We start from the raw sequence: 21,527 nt of genomic DNA, 5'->3' as shown, positions 1-21,527 counted from the left end.
TCCAGTTTCGGACATTTCCACCCTGGGGAAAAAGGTTCTGACTCTCAATAGTCAATTTTTATTTGTCACATACACATAAATGCGCAGTGAAATGAAAGATTACCCACAGTCCAACAACAAGAGCAATAAAAATAAGCTATAACACACACAATCATAAACCATCACCAAACAAAAAGAAACATCCATCACAGTGAGTCTCCTCCAGTCACCTCCTCACTGTGATCGAAGGCCAGATTGTCTTTGCCTCTCTATGCCTCTTAAAGTTTTAGATATGTCCATCACGTCTCCTCTCAACCTCCAAGGTTCCAGAGAAAACAATCCAATTCTAGCCAACCTCTCCCAGAGGCTGAAACCCTCTAATCCCGGCAGCATTCTGGTAAACTTCAATAGACAATAGACAATAGACAATAGGTGCAGGAGGAGGCCATTCAGCCCTTCGAGCCAGCACCGCCATTCAATGTGATCATGGCTGATCATTCTCAATCAGTACCCCGTTCCTGCCTTCTCCCCATACCCCCTGACTCCGCTATCCTTAAGAGCTCTATCCAGCTCTCTCTTGAATGCATTCAGAGAATCGGCCTCCACTGCCTTCTGAGGCAGAGAATTCCACAGATTCACAACTCTCTGACTGAAAATGTTTTTCCTCATCTCCGATCTAAATGGCCTACCCCTTATTCTTAAACTGTGGCCCCTGTAACCCTCTCCTCGACTTCCTCATCTTTCCACTGACGGGGCAACCAGAACTGCATGCAATACTCCAAATGCGGCCTATCCAGATTCCTACAGAGCTGCATCATGACTTCCTACTGTGCTCAGTGATGCCAGAGACCCGGGTTCGATCCTGACGACGGGTGCTGTCTGAACGGAGTTTGTACTTTCGCCATGTGACTGCATGGGGTCTAATTCAGTCAAGAAATGCTGAGCATTGTTGGCAGGTCCCGCAATTATTGTCCATCCCTAATCGCGTGCTGCACATGGTCACTTGAGAGAGCAGGTCAGATTCATCGACAAGAGTGAGCAAGGCCAGGCAGAGTAAAGATATCAGACTTGCCATTCCTGAAATGTAATAGTGGATTTTCCTTAGACTTTAGAGATACGGTGCGGAAACAGGCCCTTCGACCCACCGAGTCCGTGCCGACCAGCAATCACCGTGAGCACTAACGCTATCCTACACACAAGGTGCAATTAACAATTTTACTGAAGCCAATTAACCTACAATCCTGTACATGTTTATAGACAATAGACAATAGACAATAGGTGCAGGAGGAGGCCATTCGGCCCTTCGAGCCAGCACCGCCATTCAATGCGATCATGGCTGATCATTCTCAATCAGATCATTCTCAATGTTTGGAGTGTGGGAGGAGACCTGAGCACCTGCAGAAAACCCACGTGGTCACAGGGAGAAGGTGCAGATTCTGTACGTGCAGCCACTGTGCTGCCTCATCGTTACCATTTAATTAATTGCTTAAATTCATGGTGGGATTTGAACTCATATCTGTGGATCGCTGTTCCTACCCTCTGGGCAATCGTCCAGCAGGTTAACCATAATGTTACCTCAACGTCTGTCTGTAGCTGCATTCTGTTGTAGGATTTATGAATGATGGGGATTTCAAAACAGAATGAAGCGTCTGTACCTGTGCCCACAGCAGGTTTGTTATCTACTGTAAGCCTCCCTTTTTGGCCTTTCAATGTGCTCATAATGTTTGCTTGTTCAAGTGTTTAAATCTTCTCAATATTTTTCGACGGATTTAGCTTCTAAAATCCACCTGACAATGCATTCCACGTTGTAATAGAACCCCCCATACATTAAATATTCCTTCATTTCTGGTTTTAATACCATGGGCTAAAATACAACTTTCACTGCATCACTTAGAAATAACGCAATCTATATACCAACAAAATTCACTGACTACCAGAAATTTAAAAACATTTACAGTGAAGCGCACCACACAATGAATGCCTTAGTCTCTTAGTAATAATGACATCCGTGCATTATCAGACCACAAGTTGATCATTTTAATGGAAGCTCATCGAACTGAACCATCAAGTCTGGGTATTTTCTCCACAGATGCTGCCTGACCTGCCGTGTTTTTCCATGACTTTCTGTTTTTTATTTGCCAATATTAGGACCCTCTGTCACCCACCCATTACCCCTCATCTCCTCTCCCCCAGATGAAATATAACAACTTAGGGGCTTATTGCGTTGGGGCGGCACAGTGGCGCAGCTCTACAGCGGCAGAGACCCGGGTTCGATCCTGACTACGGGTGCTGGGTGAGTACGGAGTGTGTCGGTTCTGCCTGTGACTGCATAGGTTTTTCCCCGGTGCTCTGGTTTCTTCCCACATTCCAAAGTCGTTCAGGTTTGTAGGTTAATTGGCTTGAGCAAAATTGTAAATTGTCCCCAGTGTGTAGGATAGTACTCGTGTAAAGGGGATGATCGCCGGTCAGCACGGACTCAGTGGGCCAAAGGGCCCATTTCCGCGCTGCATCTCTAAAGTCTAACTCTTCACGGCTGCACAAGCAATGACAGGTTGAAGCAATGGCAGTGAACATTTACAGAACACAGCGATCGCCTCACGTTGCAGAAGTACAAGTGGTTTCGAAAGAATACTTAGAAAGTCAAGGCTTGCGGTTCACCAGGGAAACAAGCTGGCTTTGTGGTGCTAACGAACAGTTTTCCCAATAAGATATCTGCTCGTATGTTCAAGAACCACAGAGGGAACAAAAGTCTCACATCTCTCTGGGCCTCTGCTGAAAATGGAATCAGGCTGCATTAACACCATTATATTTTAAAGTTGCCTCATAACAAATGAAATATATGTGAACACTGTGCATGCATAACATTGCAATTTAAATTGTGATATGTTTTAAGAAGGCAGTGGAAGCCAATTCTCTGAATGCATTCAAGAGAGAATTAGATAGAGCTCTTAAGGATAGAGTAGTCAAGGGGTATGGGGAGAAGGCAGGAACGGGGTACTGATTGAGAATGATCAGCCATGATCACATTGAATGGCGGTGCTGGCTCGAAGGGCCGAATGGCCTACTCCTGCACCTATTGTCTATTGTCTAAAAATGAATTTAATGCTGGGTTATTTTAACCCAGTGCAATGAGCTGTGGGGTGAGGTGAACCTTGTCGGCCAATATTTACTAACTGGAGCTAACTGCACGGTGGCACAGCAGTTGAGCTGCTGCCTCACAGTGCCAGAGACCCGGGTTCAATCCTGACTACGGGCGCTGTCTGGAGTTTGCAATTTCTCCCTGTGACTGCGTGGGTTTTCCCCGGGTGCTCCATTTTCCTCTCACATTCCACAGATTCGCAGGTCGTTAGGTTAATTGACTTCTCTAAATTGTCCCAAGTGTGCAGGATGCAAATTGGGATAACATAGGACTAATGTACAGGTTTTTATTTGACAATATTACGACCCTCTGTCATCCACCCCCTACCCCTCCCCTCCCCTCCCCCTAGATGGTCGGCATGGACTTGGTGGGCCAAAGGGCCTGTTTCCACGCTGTATCTCTAAAACTAAACTAAAACTCACACTTGAAGTCTGACCACTAGGCGAGAAAGAGTGCACAGAAGGTATATCAAGATCTTGCCATGAGCTGAGGGCCTGAGCTATTGGGAGAGGTTGGGCAGGCTTACTTTATTCCCAGGAGGCTGAAGGGTGATCTTATAGAGATGTAAAAAATCATGAGGGAAATAGACTGGGTGAATGTCTTTTACCCAAGGTAGCGGAATCAAGAGTGATAGGTGTCAAATGCTTAGATGGGGCATCTTGGTCAGCATGGATGAGCTGGGCCAAAGGGCCTGTATGACTCTATGGCGCTGACCAAGCAAAGAGAGGGAAGCGTGCTGGCGCTCTGTGCAGAAACCGGCGAAGAAGTAACAAACCCCCTCTGCCCAGCATTCTGAGGCTGCGTTCATTGTTCTGGGAGACTTCAACAGAGCCAACATGAAGAAGGTTCTCCCAAAATACTTCCAACACATCCCTTTTCCCACTAGGGGAGAGCAGACCCTGGACCATTGTTACACCCCATTCAGAGACTGTTATAAGCCCCTCCCTCACCCTTCTTTTGGTAAGGCAGATCACTGTTCCATTTCGACTGCTGCCTGCATACAGGCAGAAACTAAAACAGGAAAAACCGGTTTCCAGGGTCATATATAAATGGAACAGTGAGGTTGATGAGGCCTTACAGGACTGCTTTGACACAACTGACTGGCAGATGTTTGAAGACGCAGCAGAAGGCAATATCAACGAATACACAGACTCTGTCTTAGGCTACATAAGTAAGTGCATCGATGATGTGGTTCCAAAAGCCACCATCTCACTTACCCAAATCAGAAACCCTGGGTCGGACGGGAAATCCGTGCTAAACTTAAAGCACGGACTACTGCCTTCAACTCAGGTGACCTCAATGCCTACAAGGTAGCCTGATATGACCTCCGGAAGTCCATCAGGAAAGCCAAGAGAGACTACAGAAACAAAGTGGAATCTAACTACTACAGCTCGGACTCCAGACGCATGTGGAGTGGATTACGCTGCGTCACAGACTACAAAGGGAAAAACAGGAGCACTGTTCAGCCTACCGCGTCACTCTCGGACGAGCTTAACACCTTTTACGCCCGGTTCGATGCAGACAACACAGCGTCCACCATGAGTCCACAAGTGTGCTGGGGGACTACCACACTGTCCTTACAAACGGCAGACGTGAGGCAGTCCTTCAAAAAGGTCAACGACCGCAAAGCTCCAGGGCCGGATGGTATTCCAGGGCGGGCCCTCAGAGCGTGCGCTGATCAACTGGCAGAGGTGTTCACCAACATCAGAGGTGTTCACCAACAAACTTCTACAGATGCACCATCGAGAGCCTGCTGACGGGCTGCATTACAGTCTGGTACGGGAACTGTTCTACCCACAGCCACAAATCACTACAGAGAGTGGTGAAGACAGCACAGCACATCACTGGCAACTGTCTCCCGGCCACTCAGGACATTTTCTACCGGCGGTGCCTGCGGAAGGCACGCAGCATCATCAAGGACCACAGCCACCCAGCACGCAGGCTGTTCTCCTTGTTACCGTCAGGCAGACGATACAGGAGTATGGCTGCGCGTACCACCAGACTTAAGAACAGTTTCTACCATCAGGCCATCAGGCTTCTGAACTCATAAACACATTTCACATCATATATGTTGATTATTTGAATATTGTCTTTTTACCTTACTAATGTCATTTTTATCTTATTTATCCTTGGAATATTACTGCTGAGGTGACCCGTTGTCTTGTCAAATACATTTCATCGTATCGTTGACCCTGTGCCAACCTACATATGACAAATAAAAATTATTATTATTATTATTATTATTATTATTATTATAAGTCACTACTTTCCAAAGAGGCAATGGTGAGGGGAGGCGGGATGGGGGGGAATGGGGGGGGGGTGGGTGGGATGAAATGATCATTTGCAAAATAAAACATTCTTTACGATGCTTCTGATGGGTTCCATGAGTCATGACCAAAGTGAAAGTCCAAAATGTCTCTTAATAGCCCAGCAGGCTAGGAATTAAACACCAAGGGGCATGAAATGTCAGAGTGGAGCTCACAGAATACCAGGAAGTGACCATAAACACGTCAATAATAAACTCGAACTAACTCCCCTTCTGTGATATCTGCAGCTCTCCTGCCCTATGTCAGGCTGAACAAGTGTCCTGACCAGAAACGTCACCGCCGATGCTGCCTGACCCGCTGTGCTACCCCAGCTCTTTGTGTCTTTCAATAATAAGCAGTTACATTCATGGTGTAAAATGCTATTGTAGAGACATGTGTTCATAACAATAATTAATTTCTGATTAAATTAAATTCTTACCAAAATTGCAAAAGAGATCCACTTGTAGAAATGTCCAAGCAACTGCAAAATAGAGACATGTTACTTAAGGGGTATTTATCTCACAAAATGCTGGAGTAACTCAGCGGGTCAGGCAGCATCTCAGGAGAGAAGGAATGGGTGACGTTTCCGGTCGAGACCCTTCTTCAGACTGATGTCAGGGGGGTGGGACAAAGGAAGGATATAGGTGGAGACAGGAAGATAGAGGGAGAACTGGGAAGGGGAGGGGAAGAGAGGGACAGAGGAACTATCTAAAGTTGGAGAAGTCAATGTTCATACCACTGGGCTGCAAGCTGCCCAAGCGAAATATGAGGTGCTGTTTTCTCCAATTTCCGTTGGGCCTCACTATGGCACTGGAAGAGGCCCATGACAGAAAGGTCAGACTGGGAGTGGGAGGGAGAGTTGAAGTGCTCATCCACCGGGAGATCAGGTTGGTTAAGGCGGACTGAGTGAAGGTTTTGAGCGAAACGATTGCCGAGCCTGCGTTTGGTTTTGTTGATGTAAAGAAGTTGACATCTAGAACAGCGGATACCATAGATGAGGTTGGAGGAGGTGCAGGTGAACCTCTGTCTCACCTGGAAAGACTGTTTGGGTCCTTGGATGGAGTTGAGGGGGGAGGTAAAGGGACAGGTGTTGCATCTCGTGCGGTTGCAGGGGAAAGTGCCCGGAATGGGGTGGTTTGGGTAGGATGGGACGAGTGGACCAGGGAGTTATGGAGGGAACGGTCTCTGCGGAATGCAGAAAGGGGAGGGGATGGGAAGATGTGGCCAGTAGTGGGGTCCCGTTGGAGATGACGGAAATGTTGGAGGATGATTTGTTGGATACATTGGCTGATGGGGTGGAAGGTGAGAACGAGGGGGATTCTCTCCTTGTTGCGAATGGGGGGAGGGGGAGCAAGAGCGGAGCTGCGGGATATAGAAGAGGCCCTAGTGAGAGCCTCAACTATAATGGAAGAGGGAAAGCCCCGTTTCCTGAAGAATGAGGACATCTCTGACGCCCTAGTGTGGAACACCTCATCCCGGGCGCAGATGTGGCGTAGACGGAGGAATTGGGAGTAGGGGATAGACTTTTTGCAGCAGACAGGGTGGGAAGAAGTGTAGTCCAGATAGCTGTGCGAGTCAGTGGGTTTATAGTAGATGTCAGTCACTGTGATAGAGATGGTGAGGTCCAGAAACAGGAGGGAGACGTCGGAGATAGTCCAAGTATATTTAAGAGCAGGATGGAAATTGGAAGTGAAGTGTATGAAGTCAGTGAGTTCTGCATGGGTACAAGAGGTAGCACCAATGCAGTCGTCGATGTAGCGCAGGTAGAGTTCGTGGATGGGGCCGGTGTACGCCTGGAACAGGGATTGTTCGATGTACCCGACAAAGAGGCAGGCATAGCTAGGGCCCATGCGAGTGCCCATAGCTATGCCTCTGGTTTGGAGGAAGTGGGAGGAGTCAAAGGAGAAGTTGTTAAGGGTAAGAACCAGTTCTGCTAGGCGGAGGAGAGTGTTGGTCGATGGGGATTGGCTGGTTCTACGGTCGAGGAAGAAACGGAGGGCTTCGAGACCATCCTTGTGGGGGATGGAAGTGTAGAGTGACTGGACATCCATGGTAAAGATGAGGGAGTGAGGGCCTGGAAACCGGAAGTTATCAAGGAGATGGAGAGCATGTGAGGTGTCTTGGACGTAGGTGGGGAGGGATTTGACCAGAGGAGATAGGATGGAATCGAGGTAGGTGGAAATAAGTTCGGTGGGACATGAACAGGCAGAAACAATGGGTCTGCCGGGACAGTTCTGTTTATGGATTTTAGGTAGGAGGTAGAATCGGGCCGTGCGGGGCTGGGGAACGATAAGTTTGGAGGCATTAGAGGGTAGAGCGCCGGAAGTGGTGAGGTCCGTGATGGTGCTGACGATTAAGGTCTGGTGTTTGTTGGTGGGGTCATGGTCCAAGGATAAGTAGGAGGAGGTGTCTGAGAGTTGTCGTCTGGCCTTGGTCCGGTAGAGGTCAGCACGCCAGACTACCACAGCACCTCCCTTGTCAGCGGGTTTGATGACTAAGTCAGGGTTGTTGCAGAGTGAGTGGTTACTTAAGGGGCAATCTGATTTATGGGAGTCAATACGATAAAATGAGTTCAAAGAAATAAGAGGTTACCTGTGAATTCTATGTCCTTGTGAAGCAGTGGATAGAAGGTGGATTCTGAAAGCAAGATTTGAATCCAGATTAATGGGACACCAGCCAAACACCTCTCTGCTGGCTGCTTTGGTCCACTGTAGTTAATCTTGGGCTTTTCATGCCAATTCCATGGTCGGGAAGGAAAGTGTAATTTGTCACAACCTGGCAGTCTCGAGAAGAATAGATTGCAAGGATAGCAAGTGTATGAGATGGAAGAACTCCCAACAATGATAAATCGAAGCTTTCTGTCACAGCTCCGGGTGCCATTGGAATTGAGTTTCCATCCAATACAGCTCCGTGTAACTTGCCTCCATCCAACGGTTTTCAAGGGCACAAGAACAACATTTAAAAGACACTTGGACAGGTACGTGGGCGGGAAAGGTTTAGAGGGGTTTGGACGAAACGTGGGCAGGCGGGAACAGCTTAGAAGGGGCATGAACAAGTGGGCCGAAGGGCCTGTTTCCGTGCTGTGCGGCTCCATGACTCTATAACACAGTAACAAAGAGTAACTGAAAACCTTGGTGGATGCACTGTTCATCACTTTTGCAACATTTATTGTTATTTGGCATTTCAGCCCTAAAAGAAGCAACATGCTGGTTTTCCAAAAATCAAACAAAGCAAATACGCTACGTTGGATGCCAAACAGTGAATATTAATAAACATGTTATTCAATAAAAAAGAAAAAAAACTGGAAATACAATGAATTTTAAACATCTCTTTAACCGGGTGCATATTACATACACATATATGAGAAATCAAGGAGGCATCAATACAGAATAAATCAAGAGACACAACTTCAATCATAGTGTGGAGATCTAGAGTGGAGATAAACATTTCTCATGAGTGGGATTAATATCTGTTTCACAAGTGTGCTCCAGTAAAACAATGGCTAACAAGGTGGAAAAATATATATTAAACCTGTGGTTTTAAATTCAGCTCGATGCAGCCACTTAAAACCCCTTTGAAACTGGGTCAGGTGACTGTCTGCGAATGACACAGCAAAGGATAGGGATTGGGAAGGTCATGCATGCAAGAGTCCCCTCTCTTACAAATCTCTTTGCGGCTGCTCAAGGAAGCTATCAGTGATAGTGGGTGAATTAACCAACCAACCCCTGGTCTGGGGAAACTGCAAACTCAAGCTAAAATGAAACAACAAAGATTCCAGGAGGGGCTATGCTTAAAATTAAATTCCACGGCTTCTTTTGGAAAGCACGAGGGAACAACTTTGGGCAACAAAGTCGTAACCGTGACATAATGGAAAAGAAAATCAGCAACTAAACATCTCCAGTATTATAAAGTTGCTAAGGTTTATCATAATCTGTACCTGGAATATAACAGTATGAAGGACTGTGTCACATTGCACACACGAAGAATTAAAATAGCAACTCAGCGTTCATATTTAAAATGCTTTATCAGATGTCCAGCAACGTCATATAAAACTTTAAAAGTCAATCTATTGTCAAACATTTACAAAAAAGAAACCAGATAATTAATCACATACTTTTGACATGCAAAACATTATCTCTCATTTTATCATTGCAGATAGCCTGATAAGCCTCATGGCATGTACAATATTTGACTTTACTATTGTCACCACACCAGGGGGGAGGGCAATAACAGAGATCTGCTCCGTTGTAAAGATAAAACCCAATCTCAAGGACTTGTTTTTAAGACACTACCCAACCCTAGATGGGTTCCACCGGGTTTATAGTCACGAATTGAAGCAAAGATTGAGAAGACATAGCTGGGAAAACAGAGGTAGTTAATAAATTTGGGATGCTAGCACAAGAAAAGGATTGCTGAGGAAAACTGGTGTAAAAATAGACAGATTATTCAAGGTGGTAATTCAGCTCAATGTAGCCACCAAGAAGGCAAAGAGAATCCTTGGTTTTGTCTTCACTGCTTTGAGTACAAAAACAAGGAAACAACGTTGGACTTGCACAAGATGTTGGTCTGGCACAAGGTCACAGGCAATCTGCAAGAAACCTGTCAAAAATACTGGAAGACTGTCGCATGTTTCCAGGAGTGAAGCTTCTTTAGCGTCAAGAAGAAAATAGCAAGGGTGACATGATTTTAAAATCATCAGCGTTAGGAAGGGGCAATCAAGGAGTTAATGCCACAGTTCCACCGTGTTGTGAAACAGTTGCAAGAAAAGCACACATTCAGATAGTCGCAAAAAAATAATTAAAAGATTAAGTTTGTTGGAAAAAAAAATCTACATAAAAAGTTGTTAGAATGTGAAACTCTCTGCTGTTCAGATGGGGACCAGAAATCTTTAGAAAAGGGACTGGAGAGATTGCTGAGAGAGAGAGAGGAATATTAAAGGACAGAAAGAGAAGGCAGCAGTGATTCATTGATAGATGGAGTAAAATGCAAAAGCAGATTTAGCAGATGAAGCTAAACATTCATGGAGACCCACTCTCACTGAAGACATCAACTGGGAGCAAGTACTACAGTTTACAAATCACCAGTTAGACTGACACTTCTGACAAGTATGGTGTTTAATATGAATTTCGACCCCTCTGACAATGATTTCACCTCAAACACTAATTCCTTGGGTATCGGTGTAATTTAGAACATATCCGTGCAAGATAGTTTGGGAGGAGAACAGAGGAAATTTGCATCTGTCTCCTGGACTTCTCGCCTTGAACTACCGTCCAAAAAAGGACGAGCAAATTCTTCAAAATTGCCCAGTCATCCTAAATCCAGGAGTCATAGAGTTCTACCAATATTTGGAATAACACTGTTTTGTTTTGAGGTACTGTGAACAATTACTATTGGATCCAGGTTTCAATGCACTGAATTCATGATTAGCCTCTGCACTTCTTGTCTAAGTGGCACGAGTGTTCTTCATGTGAACTATCTCTTCCAAGATCATTTAACCCTCTCCCCCAGTGTTAGATCTAACCAGCCACCTACTGAATGGATGATCGCCAATTGGAACAGGTAAGAAATCAAAGATGTCCACAAATGGACAATTTGTAAATAAGTATAACGTTTGTGATGTACAGGTGCTCTACAGAAAATGTCTAACCCGTTGACAAAAGCTCCACTGGATATACTTAGGGCCAAAACCTTAGAGAGTTATTTTTTCCATTGGCCCAGTCCATCCGACACTGGGATGCTAAGAAGTGGGCATGATAATCTGATTTTAATGGAATGGTGAGAACAACACAAGGCCAAACCATCCCTTCCCCTTTAATGTTTAGGATTAAGCAGGAAGAACCAAATTCCCGGGGAGTGAAAGGATAAAGGCAAAGTTCAGAAAGGCTTTTTTTTTTTTAAAGCAGAAACTGGGATGGTGAATGAGTTTACTTTATCAATTTAAACGTGGAGAGGCAACTGTCAAATCACTCCAGATTTTCTTTTCTTAGTATTTTATTTGTTTCTTTCTTATTCTTACAGCTTGCAGACCCTTCCAGAGGGGCAACAGGTTGCAATAGATATACAAATCAGGAATACAGCTTTTTAACAATATTTTAATGTTCATAAAAATAAACCAGTTGTAGGTAATATTTCAGTCTAAGCTCAGCCTAGCACTGTTTCATCTTTAATAATTAAACAGTAATGCTTCTTTACAGTTACCACATATCCATTTCGCGATGCGCCCATTTTTGCTAGGAAAAATAATGAATGATTTTTTTTTTATGGCAGGCACCAAAGATTAAAGCAGACAGAACAAAAAACAGAATGGCAGCAAACGAAGAGAACAGGGGAAAAAAATCACAAGCAAATACACCAATGTTAATAAGAACATTTGTTCAGGAGTTTATTTTAACATGTTCTTTAGATATCATTTGTGGGTAAAGAGTCTTCATGGTTTTATTTACTTTTATCTGTGTGGCCCTGTCATATAATCACTGTTTCTGGGGCCACTTCTTGTGGACGAGGCACTGCCTCCTTGGCAGTTGCAGTTGGGGCAGTGGTGATGGTGGGGAGGAGGCCGGTGGTGATGAACTGAAGACCCCGACGACATGGAAATAGCAGACGCTGCCGCCATCATGGGCATGGAGAACCACGGGTTGCAGAATGGCAGCAGGCTGGCCAGGTGGGCCTGGGCGGCGGCTGCAGCCAGGTCTGGGTACATGCCCTGGAACCCTGGCATGCCCATCATAGGTCCAAACCCAGCAGCCATGGGGGGCATGAGGTGGTAGACTGAGGTCGCCGAGGTGGTGCTGCTGGTCTCTACAGCGTGGTTGCCAGACCGGATGAGGCCGCCATGTTGCGACGGGTGGAACTGACTCATTTGGTTCACCTTGGCGCTCTGCTCGGTAGCCGTATGGTCGGCTGGTCTCGCTGCCAAGGCAGGTGGAGCCGCACTGCCAGGACCGTTTGCGCTTCCAGTATTGGCGACTCGTTGATTGCCCAGGTTATTCTCGTACGCAAACTTTTGCTCGTTTTCCCTCGTGGGCGACACGAGGTTGCTCTGCTGTACAGCTAATGTCTGTATGAGTTGCCTCGGCCCTCCAGGTAAGGAGGGGCCCCCATTGACAGGGAAGTCACTATTAGTATCCCCTTCTGTGCAGTTAAGATTAGGAATGGCACTTTTGATCCCAACTCTCCGCTTCATTCGGGGCAGCAGGTGAGGGTAATCTCTTCTGAAATTCAGGTTATGGTAAAACTGAAACTGAAATAAAAATACCATCATTTTATTAATCACTGAATGGACATCATTCTCTTAACTTTTCCAACCCTGAATTGGACCTTTGGAACTGCACTGTGACGTGGGCAGTTCCCTAGTACAACACTGTGGGTTGGACCCAAGGTGGTAGAACTGGAGCCATCTATACCGATCACTGTATCAATCTATCCCAGACATGCACGATTCCAGCTCCAAAAGCACAAGGACCACCTGCCTCGAGCAGACATATACCGTGCTGAGGCCAGGCACCAGCTCTCAGATACCGTGTATGACCCCCACAGACGAACGTCAGGCCACCATCTCCCAGGCCATCACCGATCTCATCACCTCTGGCCATCTCCCCTCCACAGCCTCCAACCTCATCATTCCCCAGCCCCGCAACTGCTTGTTTCTATCTCCGTCCCAAAATCCACAAGCAAGCAATCCACAATCCCTGCTCCACCAAACTCATCTCCAAAGGCAGTCGGAAGAAGGGTCCCGACCTGAAACATTGCCTATCCATATCCTCCAGAGATTCTGCCCGACCAGCCGAGTTACTCCAGCACTGCGTTCTATGCAAGATTCCAGCATCTGCACTTCCATGTGGCTACAGGCCTATTCTATCATTGGCTTCACCAGGAGCTCAGAGTTTCACCCAGAGGCCCACAGTAATTAAAGAAGATTATCAAGTCTCTGGGGACTAGGCTGAGCAACTCTGAGTCACCTGTGACCCCAGCCGTCCAGTCCCTAACCCAGCCCTGGCTATCTAGGCTGATCGTTCCTTTACCTGCGTCCTGCCACTACACCTATACAAGCTGCCCAGGCTGAGACCTCTGGAAGAATTCCAGTGCTCCATTAGCTATTCAACAAGTACACCTTTAGGCTTTAGTGATACAGCGCGGAAATAGGCCCTTCGGCCCACCAAGTACACGCCGACCATCGATCACCCCGTACACTAGCACGATCCACACACCAGGGACAATTTACAATTTACAGAAACCAATTAACCTGCAAACCTGCTTGTCTTTGGAGTGTGGGAGGAAACCGGAGCACCGGGAGAACATGCAGTACAAACACCGTACCGACAGCACCCGTAGTCAGGATGGAACCCGAGTCTCTAACGCTGAAAGGCAGCGACTCTACCGCTGTGCCACCGTGCCGCCCTGTAAGCACAACAAAACTGCAGAGACTGGAATCTCGAGCAAACACAGAGTGATGGAGGAACTCCGAGGCTCAGGTAGCATCTGTGGACAGGCGACATTTTGGGTCGGGACCCTTCCTCAGACCAAAATGCTGTCTGTCAATTCCTACCACAGATGCTGGCTGACTTGTTGAGTTTCTCCAGTACTCTGCATTTGGCTTACAGACTAACTCCATTGCAGATCAACCAAGATGCAAATAAACTCTTTTTCACCCTGTCAACAACCAGTCTGAAGAAGGGTCTCGACCCGAAAAATCACCCGTTCCTTCTATCCAGAGATGCTGCCTGTCCTGCTGAGTTACTCCAGCATTTTGTGTAAACTACCATCTGCAGTTCTTCCCTACGCAACAGTGCGTCTCAATCATTTCAGTTATCTTAATAATATTTTGTGAACCCTTGATGATTTTGTTCCCAGGCTGCTTACCGAAGGATGCTGAAGATATGGAGTTCCTTGTTTGAACACTGGAAGGTATCAACCCCAATCATTGGAAATGGCCTCAGTACGTGTTTCAATTAGCTCTTAAGAATGATCAACAGTGATTTATACAAGCAGCTCACCAAAACATCCCAGTGAAATTCCTACCAGCTGTGCAAATTTCTCGACAAGATAAGTGATGGTCTTGGCATCATGTCCGGCACAGACATTGTGGGCCGAAGGGCCTGTTCTTGTGCTGCACTGTTCTACACCAATGAGCCAAAACGTTATGACCACTGACAGGTGAAGTGAATAACATTGATTATCTTGTTACAATGGCACCTGTCAAGGGGTGGGATATATTAGGCAGCAAGTGAACAGTCATTTCTTGAAGTTGATGTGTTGGATGCAGGAGAAATGGGCAGGAGTAAAGACCTGAGCGACTTTGACAAGGGCCAAATTGTTATGGCCAGACGACTGGGTCAGAGCATCTCTGAAACGGCAAGGCTTGTGGGGTGCTCCCGGTCAGCAGTGGTGAGTACCTACCGACAGTGGTCCGAGGAGGGATAAACCACAAACCGGCGACAGGGTGTTGGGTGCCCAAGGCTCATCGATGCGTGAGGGCAACGAAGGCTATCCCGTCTGGTCCGAACCGACAGAAGGTCTACTGTGGCACAAGTCACAGAAAATTTTAATGGTGGTCACGGGAGGAATGTGTCACAGTGCATCGTGCTCTGCTGCATATCGGGCCGCATAGCCGCAGACCGGTCAGAGTGCCCATGATGACATAATGTTTTGGCTCATCAGTGTATGTTCCACTTAAATGAAGTCAAGCTACGATCAGTTATTCTTTCATCGATTACAACTCACTTTCCCTTCCCCCACTTGATCAGTAGCCAGTGGCTGGTATCAGTGAAGTTGAACATTCAACTTTCGCCACACATCCTGAGAGCATTAACTGTCAGCCACACAGTGAGGGAGACTGGTGTCACACCGAAGCCAGACCCATGGTGAGAGTAGATAATAACCCCTTGTCACTCGATATTTACCAAGGAGTTGGGGGATTTAAAACAATCCACCAGCATTCACTAACATGTGTAGGAAGGAACTGCAGATGCTGGTCAAACCAAATACAGACACAAAAAGCTGGAGTAACTCAGCGGGTCAGGCAGCATCTCTGGAGAGAAGGAACAGATGACGTTTGAGTAACTATATGACAGCATTCACTATCATTATTGGTACATTGCGAAGGTATCCATTCAGTGAGAGAATGAAAGGCAAAGGGATAATAAGCAATTTAAAATGTCATTGCTGATAAATGTTTTCGTTGTTAACATGGGCTTGGGGACAATGGTTCAGGAGCACTCAGCAAAAGCTTCATATTTTACTCTCTCCTCAGTATCTTCAACCCCTGTGAATGCCTGGAGCTAAAAGACAAGACTTGCACCCTATCTGAATGATTAGGTCATGAATGGGGAGCACTGAATGTTTGCTGATCTGAACTGATGCAAAATCTGATCAAACCTGCCCATGTTGCAATGTCGTGGCTCCTTCAACATCAACTGAGAGAGACCTGCCAGCAAATGCGATGTTAGCATTCATTTCCAAAGGACCAGAATAGGACCTCCTCCTATCCTTGGTTTATGAGAATAATCTCAGGAACAACTGGATGAGTGTTTGATGGCTCTGGACCTGTACTTGTTAGAATTTAGAAGGATGTGGGGAGGGAAGGGGGGGGAATCTCATTGAAACCTACTGAATAAATAAAAGACTTAGATAAAGTGGACGTGGAGAGGATGTTTCCACTAGTGGGGGAGTCTAGGACCAGTGGGCACAGCCTCAGAATAAAAGGACGTACCTTCAGAATGGAGATGAGGAAGAATTTCTTCAGCCAGAGGGTGGTGAATCTGTGGAATTCACTGCCGTGAACAAGGATGGAGGCTAAGTCATTGGGCATTTTTAAAGTGGAGATTGACAGGTTCTTGATTGGTAAGGGCATCAAAGGTGGTGGAAAGAAGGCGGGAGAATGGGGGAGAAAGGGAAAGATAGATCAGCTGTGATTGAATGGCGGAGAAGACTCGATGGGCCGAGTGGCTTAATTCCGCTTCGACATCTTATGGTCTTATCCTTCCACGACTTGGTCACAGAAAGTCACAACAAAGCAGATTCATCTCATGGTCACTTTCATGTCCGTCCAGGTAAAGGGTTTGTGGATCTGAGAATGGTCACGCCTCATTCCGTGGTAGAATGACAGAGCAGTGGGCATGCATGCTTTTCACAAATAAACAGGGCCCAACATTTGTTTACATTATTGGTGTGTTTGCTTTATCTGGACACAACTTCAGTTGATACTTTCAACTGAATGGACTACTAATGGAATTGATGGTACGTCTCTCCAGCAGCCCTGACCTCCTCAGCAACAGTCATTGAATCTAAGAGAGATACAGCACACAAACAGGCCCTTTGGCCCACTGACTCCATGCCAACCATCAGCCAAAGAGTCCCATTAATCCTATTTTTATTCTCTCCATATTCCCATCAACTCCATCTCAACCCCAGAATCTATCACCCACAAGAGCCAATTTTGCAGAGGCCAATTAACCTACTAACCCTCTCGTCTTTGGGATGAGGGAGGAAGCTGGATTGCACATAGGAAACCCACAAAATCACAGGGAGAACGTGCAAACTCCACATAGACCGCACCCAAGCTCCAGGATCGAACCTGGGTCACCGAAGCAGTGACTCTGCCTTTGATCCAATGAGTCACACACATGCTTCGCACTATCTTTGCACCCCCCCCCCCCCACCCCCACCCCACCCCACCCCGCCCCTCCCCTACCACCACTTCTAATCTTTTTTTTTCCTTCCGCTTTCTGAAGTTGGTGACTTATGGCAGAGAAGAAAAAAAAAGTCAATGATCTCCACAAACGCCAAACAAGGAGCCATTCGATCTTGTTGCATGAATGTGGATCATGAGTATTCGCTGGTTGTACAGTCAGAGGGAAGCTTCAGCCAACATTGCCAACGGATGGGAAAGTGGGACAAAAGGTGTTCTCCTCAGAAGTTATCAGTCTATCTGGTCCAGAACAACCAGTTGAGCACAGATGAACAAAAGGTCCTTCTTTGCTCCTTTAACACTGTGCTGTTTTATGTATTTATACACCGAACATGTACACTCTATGTTTTTAAACGTGGAATACATTCATTATATAATTCATATATAAAAAACATAGCACAAAAAGTAAGGAAATTTGTGTTTGGTAGATTATTTCTTTGTTGTAACAATGCTTCTTGGCAATAAATCTTATACCATTGGAAAGCCTGTTTATTTCCCTTTTAAATGGTGCCACATTTGTAAGGAACATGCATTTGTGGGATGATTAGCAGAGCAGAGCAGAGTATATGGGTTGCGCCCATGAAAAATTTGCCAAATCTTCTCTGACAATGACAAACAGCTTATTCTGCTGTTGCTATTGACTCTTGTTTTGAGCTTCTGGTACCCCCAGGTGCTGACAATCAGGTGCCTGATTGGCACCTGATTGGCAGCATCTGTGAGCATGGGCCCTGCTACAGTGGTCAGTAGGTGTCTGCTCCAAGAATCGGCATGCCACGTTTGACTGATCTGGATAGGGCCTGTGCGATAGGGCAACTTCAAGCTGGTGTTCCGCAAAACCAAGTTGCGGCATTATTTGGAGTGAGCCCTAGTACCATCTCCAAAGTGAAGGCCAAGTTCCATATAACGGGAGATGTCAGAGACAGGCCGCGAAGTGGGCGACCCAAGAAGACGACACCCGAAGAAGACCGTTTCCTCACCCTGTCAGCACTTAGGAACCTTAGGCTGTCTTCTACAGATTTGCAGTCAAGGTTTGCAGGACGATATGGCCGACGGCTCTCTGCCCAGACAATTCGGAACAGACTGCACGCAGCCGATCTCCGGTCTCACAGGGCTGCCAGGAGGCCTGCCATGACTGCCCTTCACCGTCAGGCCCGTTTGCGCTGGTGTTGGCAACACGTGCACTGGAACCTGAACATGTGGAGGAACGTTATGTTCAGCGATGAGTCCAGATTCTGCCTACGGCAGTTGGATCATAGGGTCAAAGTGTGGAGAAGACACGGAGAACGCTATGCTGATTGCTGCACCGATAGAGTAACATCTTTTGGTGGAGGCAGTGTGATGGTGTGGGGCGGCATCTTCCTCACTGGAAAAACGAGGCTTGTCATCATTGGAGGCAATCTCAATGCAGAGAGATATCGAGATGAGATTCTGCAACCAGTGGCAATCCCATATCTCCACAGTCTGGGACCGAACTCTATCTTCCAAGATGACAATGCTCGTCCCCACAGAGCAGGGTTTCTCAGAGACTACCTCCAGAATTTGGGAGTGGAGAGGATGGAATGGCCTGCCAGCAGTCCTGACCTCAACCCCATTGAACACTTGTGGGATCAGCTTGGGCGTGCTGTTCGTGCCAGAGTGACCAACACAACCACGTTGGCTGACTTGCGACAAATGCTGGTTGAAGAATGGGATGCCATCCCACAACAGTGTGTGACCAGGCTGGTGACCAGCATGAGGAGGAGGTGCCAGGCTGTTGTGGCTGTGTATGGTTCTTCCACACGCTACTGAGGCTCCTGTTTATTAAATGAATAAATTGTTAAATTGCCAATATGTCTTGTTTCTTCAGACTTCAATCATCCAATCCACCAAACAACACCGAACAAGCGTGAATGGCAGAATAAGCTGTTTGGCATTGGAAGAGAAGATTTGGCAGATTTTTCATGGGCGCAACCCACATACTCAGCTCTGCTGCTCATCCCACAAATGCATGTTCCTTACAAATGTGGCACCATTTAAAAGGGAAATAAACAGGCTTTCCAACGGTATAAGATTTATTGCCAAGAAGCATTGTTACAACAAAGAAATAATCTACCAAACACAAATTTCCTTACTTTTTGTGCTATGTTTATATAACACATGGATCTCACCCTGGGACACTGCTTAAGAACATCTTTTCAAATCCGTGAACAAAAGTGTATAATGCATTAGGTATGTATACTCAACAAAATATCTATTCTATTCGGTGAGATCCACATGCTGCATTAATTGCATTCACGTGAATCCTCAAATCATATTCTCTACGTAACACGTGTGTTAATGAAAGGTCAAGCCTCCAATTCATTTTGACATCACAAGATAATATAATCAGCATAGCAACAGGGAATGACCCATTATGGCATCGTCACCTTAGCAACCATATCATTCAGATCAGCCTGGCACAAATGTACAGAGGATGGAGGTCAAAAGTTTGTGCTGTAATGCATTTGTTCTATGAGTGACTCCAACCAGGTCATAATCTACTAGCATTGTGATGGTCAGGGTTATGTTACATAAAATAGCAGGGGGTGATCAGCTCTTGATATTTATTCCAATTATATATATAGCGAGAGACTTTATTTTCCATTGGTTTACAAGGGAACTAGGTTGATCAGATAGATGGTGGAGGCGTTAGTCATGAAAGAGGTTTCTCCTGTGTGGAACCAATTCTTTCAGTGTACTGCAGCAGAGACACATTATGACAGATCATTGTAAATAATGGTGGGAAATTCCATCAGTTTCTCATAGACTGACACATTCCAAACACACACTATAACTTTGCCTATCACACTATAACAGCTTAAATAACTTATGTAGTGTTGCACAAGGATCAAAACTTACACAGGTGTGTTTTATAAATGTTTTGCCAGGTGAATTGGTTGAGGTTTTATGTTTGGTTGGAAGTACTATAAATATTATTACATACCAGGCAATGTAGTGTTTTCCAATTCTGCACCTTCACACATTTCGAGAAACTCCTATTGCTGTCTGAATCAATGTTTGCCCTCACTAATTGACTGGGTGCTTTTGTGTTGCAAATTCACATTCGTGTTTTGAGAACCCGGGGAATGTTCGGGGGGGGCGGGTTGGAGGGGGGCTTTCCATGAAATATTAGCGCCAGGGACCTGGTTTGATCCTGACCTCGGGTGCTGTCTGATTGAAGTTTGCACGTTCTCCCAGTGACCTTTTTGTGGGGTTTCCCCGAGTGCTCCGTATTCCTTCCACATCCCAAAGACGTGCGGGTTTTGTAGCTTAATTGGCCCTCTTGTAAGTTGGCCCTTGGTGGTGTAGGGAGTGGATGCAAAAGTGGGATGACATTGAACTGGTGTGAACGATGGTCGGTGGGCTTCTTTCCATCATGTATCCTTCAATTCCAAACAACAACAAAAAAAAGACAATTGCTTGTCACTCTGTATTTGATTATTATTTTTTTGTTGGTCCTACCTTGGTCATGGAAACTGCTCCTTTTTCTTCAGCAATGAATTCAGAAAGAGAGGCAGATCGTTGAAAGTCTTGGCGGATTTTGCTGAAGCCATACAGATTCAGCTGCCGGATGAAACTTTTCATGCAGTCGGTTTCAAAAATCCTAGAGGGCCCGCGCCGTTCCAGCACCTCCTTCTTGAAGGACTCCTCGTCTATGACCACACAGTTTCCACCATCGTCCCACCGGATTGATGCAAACTGGTCGCTCTCGACGATCTTCCAGAGCTTTTTGGGGAAGGTGAGCGACATGAGGTCGGTGTCACCCACCTCTTCGTAGTAGACAAGCCTGGGTCTTTTCAAGACCGACTCCTCGGTCAGGGCTTGCAAGGCATTCTCTTCCAATATTGTCCTCAGTTCCGAGTCGCCCGAAGCCGTCTGGTCGCAAACTGGAGACCTGTCATGGGATTTCTCAGTGGACTGGGCCAATCCCTTCTGGTCGGCCGGGTTGTTCAGCTCGGCCGCTGCGGAGTGCGGGTCCCCCTCGTTGTCGCTGTCCCTTTCTACCTTGATGGCCTTCTGGAGAGTGGACATGGTGGCGGGCAGGTCTGGGAAGGATCCAAAGTGGGTGCCAGGCAGAGTCAAAAAAAGTGCGAAGGACCAGGTTTAACTTGTTTTTGATCTACACAGAAGCTGGCGCTGGGACAGAATAAGTTGAGTGATGTGTGGTTGAGATAACGTGAGGAGTTCCAGATCGTCATAAAACAAACCGCCAACGCGCTCAGAGCCGTCACAATGGAGTTTGCCACAATCCACGGGCCGTCACAATAAGTACCCTGGAGAAATCAGCACAGCTCAAGCCTTTGCCCTCCCTCCCTCCCTCCCTCCTGCTGCTGCCAGGACGGGCGAGATGGGCATTGGCCATCTGGGGTGGAGTGTGGAGATGTTGGATCTTGAGAGC

The 21,527-nt window shown here is 46.4% G+C and overlaps 1 protein-coding gene across 1 annotated transcript; it reads right to left on the bottom strand.

Moving 5' to 3' along the window:
* Positions 1 to 11,869: 11,869 nt before the first annotated feature.
* Positions 11,870 to 21,160, bottom strand: LOC144600338 (heat shock transcription factor, Y-linked-like). The gene is made up of 2 exons (XM_078411910.1): positions 20,591 to 21,160; positions 11,870 to 12,664 (listed from the first exon to the last, which is right to left on the bottom strand). The coding sequence occupies exons 1-2, from the start codon at positions 21,158 to 21,160 to the stop codon at positions 11,870 to 11,872; spliced, it is 1,365 nt and encodes a 454-aa protein (XP_078268036.1).
* Between the last annotated feature and the right edge of the window lie 367 nt (positions 21,161 to 21,527).

Source organism: Rhinoraja longicauda, chromosome 15 (assembly GCF_053455715.1).
Source record: "Rhinoraja longicauda isolate Sanriku21f chromosome 15, sRhiLon1.1, whole genome shotgun sequence".
In the NCBI taxonomy this organism is placed as follows: Eukaryota; Metazoa; Chordata; class Chondrichthyes; order Rajiformes; family Arhynchobatidae; genus Rhinoraja; species Rhinoraja longicauda.
This window is presented reverse-complemented; position numbering and strand designations above follow the sequence as displayed.